The sequence below is a fragment of the Poromitra crassiceps genome (genome assembly GCF_964638095.1).
Source record: "Poromitra crassiceps genome assembly, chromosome: 2".
NCBI classification, from domain to species: domain Eukaryota; kingdom Metazoa; phylum Chordata; class Actinopteri; order Beryciformes; family Melamphaidae; genus Poromitra; species Poromitra crassiceps.
Genome location: NC_139624.1, coordinates 73332220 through 73345579, shown reverse-complemented (window position 1 = coordinate 73345579; position 13360 = coordinate 73332220). Strand labels below are relative to the sequence as shown.

Here is a 13360-nt window from a genome sequence, read left to right as displayed (position 1 = left end):
ACAAAAAAAAAAAAAAAAAAAAATTACATTTTTTTTTTTTTTTTACATTTTTATTTTTATTTTCGAATTTCGAATTAAATTCGAATTTGGCCAGCGAATTTCGAATAGTGTTTTTGCTAGAAATGCCCATCCCTAGTGGCCAGCATCATGAAGAGATGATTTAGACAAAAATATCATTTTCATCAAAAAGTGACTTAGGCCATTATTTTAAGAGGGTTACGATATATATTCATGTTCGAGCCAAGGCTCAGGGTCAGTGTGATATTTTCTGCTGTCCAACTGTATTCAACTGGGGACATATTGATATGATATATTCAGCCCTACTCAGTAACGCCTTGAGGGAATTTCTTCAAGTTTGGCTCAAACATCCACTTTGACTCAAGGATGAACTGGTGGGAAGGGGTGTGGTGAGGGAAAGGGGCGGGGCGAGGGAGAAGGGGCCATAGCTAGGGATAAGAAGGTCGGGGTTCGTGGGGTGGCTAGAGAGAGTGGCTACTGGCTAGGGGGATGGGGGTGTGGGGGGTTGTTTTTGTTTTTCGGGTAGCACCCCTGGTTAACCTCGTTTTGCCCCTGTTTTTTTTAGGCAGAGCTTGCCTGTCCTCAGCAGAGTTGTACTTCACAATGTTAAAATGTCTTCTTGCCATCACACTGTGAGTCCACTGAAGGAAAATGGACAATGTTGCATTGTACTTGTATTACCCAGCTCTGTGTAATCATGCAGTAAAAAAAAGTGGCCACTATAGTTAAACGAGTTAATAGGTCACTTTGCCAATTTTCAACCAGCTTTGTATCATTACAAAGGGTTGTACTGACTAGGAATCTTGCACGCACTCGATTCTTCTCCCTACTTATACTCCCACCACTTATATAGCCTCAGCCCCCAGTTGAGAGACATACAATAGAGACAGTCGGTCTGTGTGGGAACGCCCACAAAATGTTATATGGCTGGCGCGCGAGTGGGGTAAAACCTTCCATATATTTCAATGGGCTGACTCACCAAAGGACGGTGCTGCGGCTCTACACTACAGGATTGGGGATTCTAGAGCAGGTACATCGACCTCTGTTCAGATGTGCGTTTACTGCGGGGGTTAAATCTCTGATTGTGTCTGCCTGGGCTGGGCTAGCAGCTAAATGCTACCTGTGCTGAATCGGGAGAACGGGGGATTTACCCCACCCGGACCACGCCCACAGCCAACTACCCCAGCGTCAACCTGTTGCTCACTGATGACATCACAATTGATGAAGTGACATCACTGATGACCACAATGATTACATCACTAATGACATCATCACTGATCGGCAATGTGGCCCTTTAAGATCTGGGTACAAGGTGCAATAGTGCAGTAAAGTAATTATGTTCCTCACATCATCAAGACTAACAATCCTGATTAATTATCGTGATTGCAGTAAATAGCAAAATAATCAGACTTAACATTTTACACATAATTGTGCAGCCTTAATTCTGGTGCAGAACAAAGAGATTCTCTTAAAGTCACACATTGGAGGTATAATTACTGTCTGTCTGTATATCTCCACTGAACAGATGCTGCGATAGGATCATTGCATCCTGTCCTTCTCATATTCCTCTGATTAATGGCGCAGCGTGGAAATCTGATGAGTCCAGTCAAAAATGGATGCTGAGCTTCTGTGTGTGTGTGTGTGTGTGTGTGCGTGCGCGCCTATGGTGCGCGCCCGTGAGCATGTGTGTTTGTGTTTGCATCATGTGTGTCTGTGTGTGTGTGTCTGTCTCTGTCTGGATGTGCAAGTTCATGAAATGAAAGATGGTCGGTCGCACAACAGGATAAATATACACAAATAAACTGATTTATTCAGTCGCACATAGCGCTTTCAGCTGTCCGGCCTTCATCAGTGTGTCTGGACTCTGGAGTGTGTGGATGTGCAACTTCAAATGATTAGTGTGTGCTCCACTGCAGCGCAGAGTGCCTCAGGCATGACCACATATTGAGCTATCAAGGGATTTAAACAAGGGATTTGGTATTTCGTTTTGCTGCAATTCAACATGTCCGTACACTGTCATTCATAAAAAGAAAACCATTCTTCCACCAACTGACTCTTATTTATTTTCCTGTGTGTGTGGGTGCACGTTCTGTAGAAACCTTATCGATGTGTGTGAATGAGAAGTTTTCAGGCACTCTTCTCCACACGGCGGCGCTACAGTTTCTCTGCACACTCCTTTCTGAAGAGACAAAGAGACGCTGCGCCGAGTCTGCCACTCCATCCTCCAAGTGCATGACCCCTCTGTCTGAGACCCTGAACGGTCCCTCAGCTAGCCAGCTGTGTGAAATGCTACTGCAGGTAACTCGTCTCCTCTGACTCGAACTTTAAGCCTAGGTCGTTTGAGTTTAAATCCTTGTTCCCTAATATTACCCCAGAACTAATGATAAAGCCCTCTGATTATTATTTTACAATGAAATGAAGAAGCTGCTTTCTTTCAACAATTCAAAACCCATTGAAAACATGCACTTTTCACCATATTTTATGGTACGTGTTTGTATCTGTTCATGCGTGTGTGAAATGACGATTGTGTTCCTCCCTGGCTGTGGATGTCAGAGTTTTGAGAAGAGGTCCTCTCAGAACCCAATCAAGAAGCTGACAGCCAGATCTCTGATGGCCCTGCTAGCCTGTAGCCCCACCGCTCAGAACCACGCAGCTAAAGGTCAGGCAGCCTGGGCCCTGGGGTTAACTTGGTGTTTTTTTTGTGTCACTGGCCTGTTTCAGGTGCTTCCCCATAAGACCAGCATAGTGATTCGTTTTCATTAACCTCGATTTTGGAGCTGTGTCCTGGACTGAAAAAGTTTAACAACCCCTAGTTGTGATGATGATAAACATTCATTATTTGAAAGTTATAATTGTTGCGAAATGATTCATTAACAATCATTCATTCACAGTCACACCATGTTATCAAAAAGTATTTTTCCAAAACAATATTTCTCCATTTTTATAAAATGGCAATTACCTGAAGCTCATCTCTCCATCCAGTCAAGTGTTCATCATTTCTTTCATCCAAGAGCTTCATTTTCTGCCAGAATTTGTTTTCAACTTTGTGCTGTCAGTCATTTTGGGGGATATTATCTTATTTTTGCAACAAAGCTCTTCAAATTATATGAAGTGAACAAAATGACATCTGTATCTTTTCGTCCCATTTTCTGGTGCATTGTCTGTCTGCTGTCTCCAGCTGGTCTCATAGACAGCTGTGTGGAGCAGATGAAGCACAGTTACTCCCAGCTCCACCTGGAGTCAGTCCGACCGGGCAGGGCCGCACACCGCAAGACGGTGAGTGAGGGGAGACTGGCTGGAAAGTTCCAGTCTCGCCTGTTCTGTGCTGCCTGTTCTTCTCTCTCTCCATTAGATATAATAACAGTCTCTATTCAACATGAATGAGTTTTTTGGATAAATACATTTTGAATATGAGTTACAGTTCAGCAGCAGAACCTTGATTCTTCTCGAGTCTTTCATGGGTGCACTGAAGGGTGTTTGTAACGTGACTGATGCACTTTTTGTTTTGTTGTGTCATTGTGTTGTCAGGAAGAGAGCCATTTAAAGGAAGTCAAGCTGACTGTGGAGATCCTGCGCAGCGCTCTTTACCGTAACGATGACTGCAAAGTGAGCCTCTGTTGTCTGCCTTTTCATTCCCCACTGCTGATTGGTTTTTAATGAAACCCCGGCGTAGCAGTGCTGCGTCTGTAAATGAGATGTGCCCAAATGTGCAACTTAGGCCCTGCTTACATCTCCGCCACTTTCAGCTTCTTAATCCCTTCTAAGTCGTTATGTAGAGTAGGCAGCATATTGGCTGGGTTTCATTTTCTAAGTGGCCTTTTCACTCACCAGTGGTTACCTTGGACTTGAATAGTCAAGGAGGCTATATTGTAATGTTTACTCTGCCATTATTCTTCTCCCACGTGTGTTTTCCCTGCACACTTACCCAAATATTGAGGCATTTGATGTTGATTATTGCCATCTGTGTTTGTGCTGTGCTGCTCAAATGTGTGTTATTACTTGAACCAAAGTGTGCGTCTGTGGTGGTGTGTGTGCGTGCACTGCATGTGGGCCTGCTCCTGTGTGTGTGTGTGTGTGTGTGTGTGTGTGTACGTGTGTGTTTGTGTGTAGGCGGTGGCAACGGACGCTTGCCTAACATGGGCGCTCCATGCTCTTTGGCCTTGGCTCCTATTGGACGATCCCACCATGGAGGCGGTGCTGGAGCTTCTCTGTGTCTATACAGCCGACTGCACCGCAGGTCTGTATACAGTATGTGTGTGTCTGTCTGTATATGTGTGTGTGTCTGTGTGTGTCTGTGTCTGTGTGTGTGTGTGTGTGTGTGTCTGTCTGTCTGTATATGTGTGTGTGTGTGTGTGTGTGTGTTTGTGCAGGCACTGTGCCTGGCCCGTGCCTGCCCATCGCCTCTGTCTGCGGTCAGCAATCGGACTGAGTCATGCACACACTCCCTACTAAGAGCCTCATTGTCCTCCCCAATGAGCACTGAGCAACATTCTGTCTCACTGTATAAGCCCAGTGCTTTGCTTGCCTGCCCTTCACAATAGACACAGTGTCAGGGTCCAGGGAGCAAGCTGCCTGGTTGTATGTATGGCGGCGGGTTTGGTGCCTGCAGACCAGTGGGAGATGCTGCTGGGAGTCACAAAGCGTCCTGTGTCTCCTGAGACATTGGTATTCCCTCATGTGAATGTCCAGACTGTATGTGGTGGGAGTCCAAATGGCAACAGATGTGTTGTAGGTTTAGCATGGAGGAAAGAGGAAAGATTTATAGGGACAGGGAGGAAACTAGGGGTGCCCCCCCCCCCCCCCCCCCAAATCGATTCTTGTAAGAATCATGTAAGAATCACGACTTGCAAATAATCAATTCTGAATCTATTCTCAGCTTCCTGTGTGTGTGTGTGCGTATATATATATATATATATATATACAGTATATATATATATATATATATGTGTGTGCGTATGTATATATATGTGTGTGTGTGTGTGTGTGAGTGTGAGTGAATAATTTGCTACACCGCCTTTCTTAGCACACAGCGGACTGTGTACTGAATCGAGCGAGAATCGATTTTGAATCTGGAATTGTTTTCAATCGAGAATCAATTTTCATTCGATTCGTGACCATCCCTAGCATGTATAACATACATTTTTGTAGTAGTGCAATGGAAATGAGTGAGAGGAAGTGTGACAGCGTAACACTTAAGAACGTCGTGGCAATTCTTTCTGCGTGTGTGAACGTGTCTCTCTGTTTGATTATTCTTTCTGCGTGCGTGAAAGTGTCTCTCTGTTTGATTGACATCTGTTCCTGAGTGGGAGTGATCTCAACTGATCTTAACTCAACTGATCTCAACTCACTCTCTTTATCATGCTGTGAAGCAGCAGAAATCACTGAAGTCAGGCGCGGTGTTTCCCTGAAGGTTAACTGAGCATCAGGTTAGTGTTGAGGCTGCACGCAACCAGGCTTAGTATTACACCATCCACCCCTCAGGCCTGGTCTCCTGAGACTCGGCGTTCTGCTACAACATCGACTTGGATGTTCCATCTCAAGTCTACCCCCTTCATCACAGGCTTTGTTTACACTGCCAGTGCCAGTCAGCTTGTTGTTTTTCATCTTGTGACCCATTTTCACACATCTTTTTTCATTCCAGCCCCAAAATGCACTCACACGGAAAGAAAAGTCTTTGTCTTTGTACGCTCCCATCAAAATACATAACATAACATCTTTGTTAAATATCTGTAATGGTCTGTCTCAATACTCTAAGATGCTCTGACTCAATACTCTTAGATGCAAGGCAAATTTCTATAAAAGGCTAAATAAATGGAATCTGATTCTGAGTGTCACATGCTTGCTTGAAAACAAAACAAAAACAAAACAGATTTGAGGCAGCAGTGGCTTAAAAAAAAAAAAAAAAAAAAAAAACAGATTTGAGGCAGCAGTGGGAACAAATCTTTTGCCTCACATGAATGAAATACATCATCCATTATGGAGCAGAAACTCCCTTGTCAATATCCTGATCCACCAGTTTCCCTGACAGGTATTAAGATAACCTCAGGCTAACATCAACATACGCCTGTTGCTATACGCTAACATTCTAGGATTAGCATAACCAACAAGCTGTCGTCTTCTCAAATTGGCAACATCAATCGCATCAGACTATGGTTTGTGACTGTTTTATATATCTTACGCTTGTTTAGTTCTCTCTGTTGTCAGGTACAGTACTCAGTACACACTACAGCTACAGCAATTAGTCATGGCAATTTAGCTGATGTGAATATGGCACCAAAAACAGAGGTGTTTTTATTTGAATATTCAGTACTCTTACTTATTTGTGTGCTCTGTGTCTGTTTCTATTTCTGAAAGGCCTTGGATTAGGCATCGGCCTTAACCAGGTCCTAGGGCTGAATTTCCTTCCCTTCCAGAGACAGAGGGGTGTGGATATCCTCTCAACAGTCTCTAGAACATGGATGACCAATTTGGGGCCCGCAGGCCAAACTTGGCCCTCGCTCAGTTTGTTTTTGGTCCTCCATGGTTTTGAGAGAAAAAAAATCCTCTGTCTTTCAGAGGCTGTGGCGGGCTCATGTTTAAAGCTAGCTTGATGATGCTTTTACCACATGAAACCAGAAGACCTATTTTAGATCTAGAATGTAAATTGTCTATAAAATAATATAATTTTACAACATTAAACATTTATTTTTGCCCCACGGCCGTCAATCCAGATTAATTTTGGCCCTTCATAGTCAATAATTTGGGCACCTCTGGTCTTAAGCCTGCCCTTTGACGTCGAATAAAGATTAAAAGCTCATTTAATAAAATAAAATATTTTGATTCTGCACCCTGGAGTGGGCTACTCACTGCTGACATCATCACTACAGTATGTGTTTCCTGTCTCATTCACCCTGCTCTGTTTACATTCATATACAGTACAAGGCCATTTAGTCAGAAATCCTCCTCCTGGCTTTCTTCCAGGTGCTCTTAAACTCGCTAAAGTGCTGCATATAATTATGTTACACCCCACAAGTTTGTCTGTCATAATGTGTCAGTTTGTGTGGATACCTATGAGGCAATTTACACCTGGCGTTAACATGCATTTTCTGCCATCAGATTGCAATCAGATTGTGCTTGACCACTTGAAATGCCAGGTGTAAACACACAAAGACACATTGAAGATGGACTGCGATCTGATCGGCCAAACCACCTACGGAGGTGGTCAGCAATGTGTCCTCTCAATCTGGATACAGCAACTGTATGCGGATTGAGAGGACAACCATTTTGGGTGTTAATAAGTGATCTGGATGTAATCTGGATAAGGAAAAACGCATGTTAACGCCAGGTGTAGTTAGGTGTAGTTTTTTTTTTCTCCGTGTCATTGATTACAAGACACTATCATACCAAATTATATATAAACATAACATCCGGCTGTACCTCAATATACAAACAAAAATAAACAAAGTATATAATATATACACATACGTATGTAAATATACATACACATATACACACTTACTGTACATACATAAAAAAAAAAATCTTTTTTCTTTTTCTTACATGGCCTTTTCCTGATAAAGAGCTTTTTTATGTAAATGAAATCAGGCTAATGTGGTCAAGCACAATCTGATTGCAATCTGATGGCAGAAAATGCATGTTAATGGCAGGTGTAAATGGCCTCTATGCTACACATAACACATCCAACTGATCTCTATAAAGTCTGTGTTTGGGTTGAGAGTTGATCATCTCCTCTGAAAAAGCGATTATATAACAGCTAAGTACTTGTTGTCTTCTCCTCTCCCAGCATGCAGTTCTCTGTGTGGCGGTGTTGCACCAGGTTCCCGCACCGCCTCTAGTAGCTCCCTGACGCACTCGGTCATGAAGCTGGCCTCAGGGGTCGCCCCCGACAACAGCCCCGTCCAGAAGCTGGCCTTCTCCCTTTTAGCTAACCTGGCCGTGTCCCGCGACTGCAGGGGCCTCCTGCAAAAGGTAAAAAAGCCACTACATAGCGTGCTCATACTTTGTAAACAAGACGCTCAGTCTGTGCCGAAACACGATAAACACTTCATGACTTCACTTCATGACTTCAAACATGACTTCATATTGGTTTGTTTTCTCAGAGTGAGATATGAGGGGGGTTAATTATTCAAAAAGTGCAACATATCAATTTTGTAAAAATGTTGCAACCTGGAAATTCTGCAGCCAATAAATACAGATGATTCTACCTGCAAAAACAGCTGTTTTGTATGACTCACAACTCTAATAATCCATTACTGTACACATGCATTACCTTCATGCCAGCGCTCATTTTGTCAGAGTAGGCAGCACCCACCCTCCATCCCCATTTTTGAATATAACTCATATGAACTCAGTCACTGAACCTTATGATGGGGTCTACTTTTTCACATTTCATGGATAATTCTGTGCCAAAATATATAGTAAAATTTTAGCTGGCAAAATAATAATAACAATAATAATAGTAATAATAACATACATTTAATTTGCTGAAACCGTGTGATAGAATTGAATGTTCCTAGTAAAAAAAAATCCACTGACTGTAAGTGACGAAACCTCCATTCACTCTCAGATCTCTTTCTCTGTTTCAGCCTGTCAGCCAAAACCTCAACTTTCACCCTAGTGCCGTGGGAAAACTTCTAAGCTGGGAGCAGCTCTGAAACTCTTGTATCACACCTCTCTCTTCTCTGTCCTTGTCTGTCAGAGTAATTTCCTGCAGGCCTTCCTCTCAGTGCCAGTGCCCAAGGCGGGCGGTGGGAAGGCTGCTGCTGGCGGTGGCGGGGGGCTGCTGGGGCTGTGGTTGAGGCTGTTGGTCAGCCTCTCGTTCGGAGAGGACGGCCAGCAGAGTATCCTCAGGCTGACCGGAGCCCTGGACCTGCTGGCGGGCCTGGCACCGCAGCGGCGCCACGCGCTGCTCATCCTTCACAACCTGTGCTTCTGCCCTGCCAACAAGCCCCACGTCCTCGCTAATGGTATGGAAGGGCCCAGGGGAGGATAGGACAGAGTTTGTGTAAACCCACGTGAATTCTACTTATTTTTTTATTGTATTTATAAAATTGTGTTTGCCTATCTACAGTAAGCTAGTATAAGTCTTCATGATATAAATTACGAGTATACATTGTAGTAAGTAGTATCTGATGTAAGTTACATAAAAATAGGAGGTGGGTAGCATCCAGCAGATGGATTGAGGTTATTGATTTAGAAGAAGTAAGTAGAGAGTGGAAGTGGAAGTGGAATAAAAGACAGACAATGCCGCCCCCCCCTATACACAGAAAGCAGTATGTACCGGTAAGTGGGAGGTGGGGGCTGTGAGGGGGCACTGTTATGTTACTTCCTGTGGAAAATCACATTTCCTGTTCCTGTGTGTTGTGCATAAGGGTGACTGCATCAAAGCTGAGTGTCTGTGGCACGAACACATTACCATTGTCAAGTTTCCATACAGTATGATTACGTGCTAATGTGGAACTGATGGTACTTTGAGGAAATTATCCTGAAGTTACCCGAACCCTGTCAAACTCTTCCACTATTTAATTTACCAATAGTTTGCAGCTAAAACTGTCACGTTGCTATACAAATCAATATACTTTCAAATGCCTTGTACAGGATGGTTGCTTATTAATGATCATGTATTTGTATACTTACTGCAGTGGTAATCAACCTTGCCCTACTCAGGAGCAACATTGACAAAAAAATACTTTTGCAAGAGCCACAATCCAAAAGCATGCGTGCTTTATTTTGTGATATTGTTGCAAATGGGTCCTTTTGATTTGTGAAATGACGTTTTCCTGAAGCCATGGATATAAAGAAACAAGTCCCCAGAACACTTTAAATGTTCGATATTCCTCTTCATATTTGCGTTTCTTACGTTCTTTAGCATTAGCCTTTTTAACTTCTACCCAATTGACCTATTTTGTGTCTAAAAGGCAGGAAGTAACACAGGTGCAAGCAAAACAAGTTGGAAACCCTCATTAATGTTCTGCATGCACCTGTCTTACTTCCTGCCTTTTAGATACGAATTGGGTGTGAAGTGAAAAAGGTGAATTTTAGGTTCATGCTAAGCCAGTTTTGCACTTGTCTTGCGCACCTGCAAACAGAGTGCGACACCTGAGATTAGTTCTGCTGAGAGATTGTCTTTTTTCCATTTTATTTATTTATTTATTTTACTTATTTTAAGTAGGACTTAAAAGAGCCTACCCATAAACTACCCATAACTACCCATAAAGGAGCCGCATGTGGCTCTAGAGCCTCGGGTTGAGTTACAGAGATTACAAAGTGCTTTACACTAAAAACCCAGAGACAATGATGCAGAAGTATGATGATTAAATAAAACTGTTAAATAATCAAATAAATAGAAATGAATAAAAGGTTATACAAGAGATACAACCAGAAAATTAACAGAAATACAACTACAAACAGATGTAAACAGAGAAGTGTGTGCTGATTCTGAGCCACTTGAAAACCCAGACAAAACAGCAATACATAGTAAATAAGTAGAAATTGAGTTATGAATAAGAAATGACAAAATAAGCGATATAGTACACTGCATTTTAAAAGTTCAAATGTTTGGAAGCGCTGAGAAAACCCCCTAAAAGAAACCTCCACCCACCAAGGCAGCACCAAACGGATCAAGAAAAGGCGTAGCCAAGACACAGATAGATAGATAGATGGAGTACGGTACTTTATTCATCCCCGTAGGGAAATTCTGGCGTTACAGCAGCAGTAGCATCAATGACAGCAACAACTAATTAAACAATAAAAAGTTACACAACTTCCCGTAGGTAAGGTGCAGAGCAAAAACAGCAGTATCAACATATTGCTAGAAAGAAGCAAGAAACAATACAATACGTAAATATGCAAACTACAATATATACAACTTTACTTCCACCGCCGAAAATGCCACAAACTGAGTTTTATTGCAAAACACTATCCATTTAGGTGAAAAGAAAGTCAATCTTAAAGACTGACTTTACGTTGTAAATGCAGCGTATTTGTTAACCACAGGCCTGTTAACCACTTTCCTTCGGATTTCCCCCTGTTTTTTCTTCCAAATTGTACTTGGCCAATTCCCCCTGCCGCCTGTCCCGGGCGTTGCTCCACCCCCTCTGTCGATCTGGGGAGAGTATAGACCAGTAACTAGCACATGCTTCCTCTGATACATGTGAAGTCGCCAGCCACTTCTTTTCACCTGACACCGAGTAGTTTCACCGGCAGGACATAACGCATGGAAGGATCCGTTATTCCCCCCAGTTCCCCTCCCCGCTGAACAGGTGTCCCGACCGAGGTGCTAGTGCTAGACGGAGGTAACGTGTTGGTAGCGAGGGAATGTACCGCTGCACTACCCGGATGCCGCATTAACCACAGACCTCACAGTTCATGAGAATCCAGGCACTACTTTTTGCAGTTCCAGCTGTGAATCCTTGTTTGAATGATGGCTAGCCCATCGAACACATAAAAGGACAAACCTACGTATGTATCTATCAGAATCACTTTTATTGCCACAATATGCAAGATTACATATGAGCAGGTTGTCTTAGTGTAAGTATGCAGCGTAGCGGTCACATGTTTTTATTCAGAGATAAAAAGAAAATAGGAAAAATATCTAAAAGACAAATCACAACATTGCAAGTGCAGTTCAATATATACAATATAGACACAAGTAGGAGGAGTGTGTTAAGTAGGAATTAAATATGAATTTACAGTCCAAGTTAAATAGGCATTAAATATTAATTTACAGTCCAAGCGGTGCGCGATGTAAGAGTAATCTAATGGAGTAGAAAGTTCTGGTAGAAGTAGCAGCTATAAAGTGATGTTTGATTGGGGGGGCTCATGTCAGTGTCAGTATCCATATGTATGACAGCATCCATATTTGGCACGGGTACAGGCAGAGGCCCCAAGCAGACGGTAACAGGGCCAGATGTTTTAATTAGGTCATTATGGCTGATTAAATGACCAAAAACGGCCAATTAGTCATAGCACTACTCACAGCAGCCAGCAGGTGACACACACACACACACACCAATTAGTGATAGCACTACCCACACCAGCTAGCAGGTGACACACAGACAGCACTACCGTCAGTAGCCAGCAGGTGACACACTGACTGACAGACAGACAGACAGTGATGGCATGCTGCCGTGCTCCAATGGGTATCAGCAATTGGTGATAGCACTACCCACAGCAGTGCATGGAAAAAATAGAGTCTGCACACTGAATCTTCCTTTTAAGCTGATTTATTACCTATGTGTCGAGCTTCAGTGTGCGGACTCTACTTTTTCCATGTACTGCTGTTTTTATTGGGGCCAGCACCTGCTTTGAAGACCGGTTTGGGATGTGCATGTCTCCTCCTTCACTGTTTTATAGCACTACCCACAGCTTCAGCAGGTGCCAGACACACACACACACACACACACACACACACACACACACACACACACAGACAGACAGTGATTACATGATCCAACGGGTATCAGAACTAGTGATTGATGAACATGTGATTCTCTGCATGTCCTTTTCCCAGACAAGGCCATGAAGGTGTTGGTGTCCTGTCTCGAAAGTAAAGAGATGGAGGCCCGTTCTATGGGAGCCTCTGCACTCTGGGCCCTGCTCCATAACAATCAGAGGGTATACAACACACACACACAAGCACTAAAATGCCATCATGTGCATTTACTGGCTAATATTGTAGTTCATTGGCAATATACTGTATGTCACATTAAATCTCATTGTATCATGGCTTTATCCAGGCTTATGCCTGTAACACAGATAGATCTGTGTGATAGTTTCATGATCTTCTCACACGCAGATGACAAAGCTTCTCCCTTCCTGATTATGAATAGAAACATTCAGTCGTCTGGATCCAGCCTCATCAACACCACTCTAATCTGTTTTTGTCATTTCCCCTCAAAGGCCAAGACTGCTTTGAAGTGTCCCTCTGTTCGATTGAGAGTGGAGGAGGCACATACCATCTCTAAGAAGGGTAATGCATCGATGCACTTTAATGAAGACACATCTGCCTCTGTCCTGGCACACAATCATAATGTTATTAACTTATTTTTTATGTGTCCCATTGTTAACAATCTTACTGAGCTGCTCTCTCTTTTTCTCTCTCTCTGTTGTGCATTGTTTTTTTTCCCTCAACTGCAGAAGCAGAGAATAAGCAGGAGCCCATGAACACCTACCTGTTGAAGTGCCTTGAAAACCTTTCTCAGCTGTTGAATAACTGATTCTATTGTTATATTATTTATATGGTTTGTTTTGTATTGTGTTTTATACTCACTAAATGTTAATTAATTGATATATTAAAGCGCCAAGTGGCAAATTTTCACTTCTGTCCCCTATGGCCTTGAGT

General features: G+C 42.9%; 1 protein-coding gene across 1 annotated transcript in view; it reads left to right on the top strand.

Annotated features, from left to right (window-relative positions):
- Positions 1 to 13314, top strand: part of rttn (rotatin) — a 65270-nt gene extending 51956 nt beyond the window's left edge. The window contains exons 40-49 of the mRNA XM_083650655.1: positions 2114 to 2316; positions 2572 to 2677; positions 3197 to 3294; positions 3547 to 3624; positions 4129 to 4255; positions 7802 to 7986; positions 8717 to 8984; positions 12530 to 12633; positions 12919 to 12988; positions 13156 to 13314. Coding sequence (XP_083506781.1) covers positions 2114 to 2316; positions 2572 to 2677; positions 3197 to 3294; positions 3547 to 3624; positions 4129 to 4255; positions 7802 to 7986; positions 8717 to 8984; positions 12530 to 12633; positions 12919 to 12988; positions 13156 to 13235 — 1319 coding nt within the window. The 3' untranslated portion in view covers positions 13236 to 13314. The remainder of the gene's footprint in view (positions 1 to 2113; positions 2317 to 2571; positions 2678 to 3196; positions 3295 to 3546; positions 3625 to 4128; positions 4256 to 7801; positions 7987 to 8716; positions 8985 to 12529; positions 12634 to 12918; positions 12989 to 13155) is intronic.
- Positions 13315 to 13360: the final 46 nt, after the last annotated feature.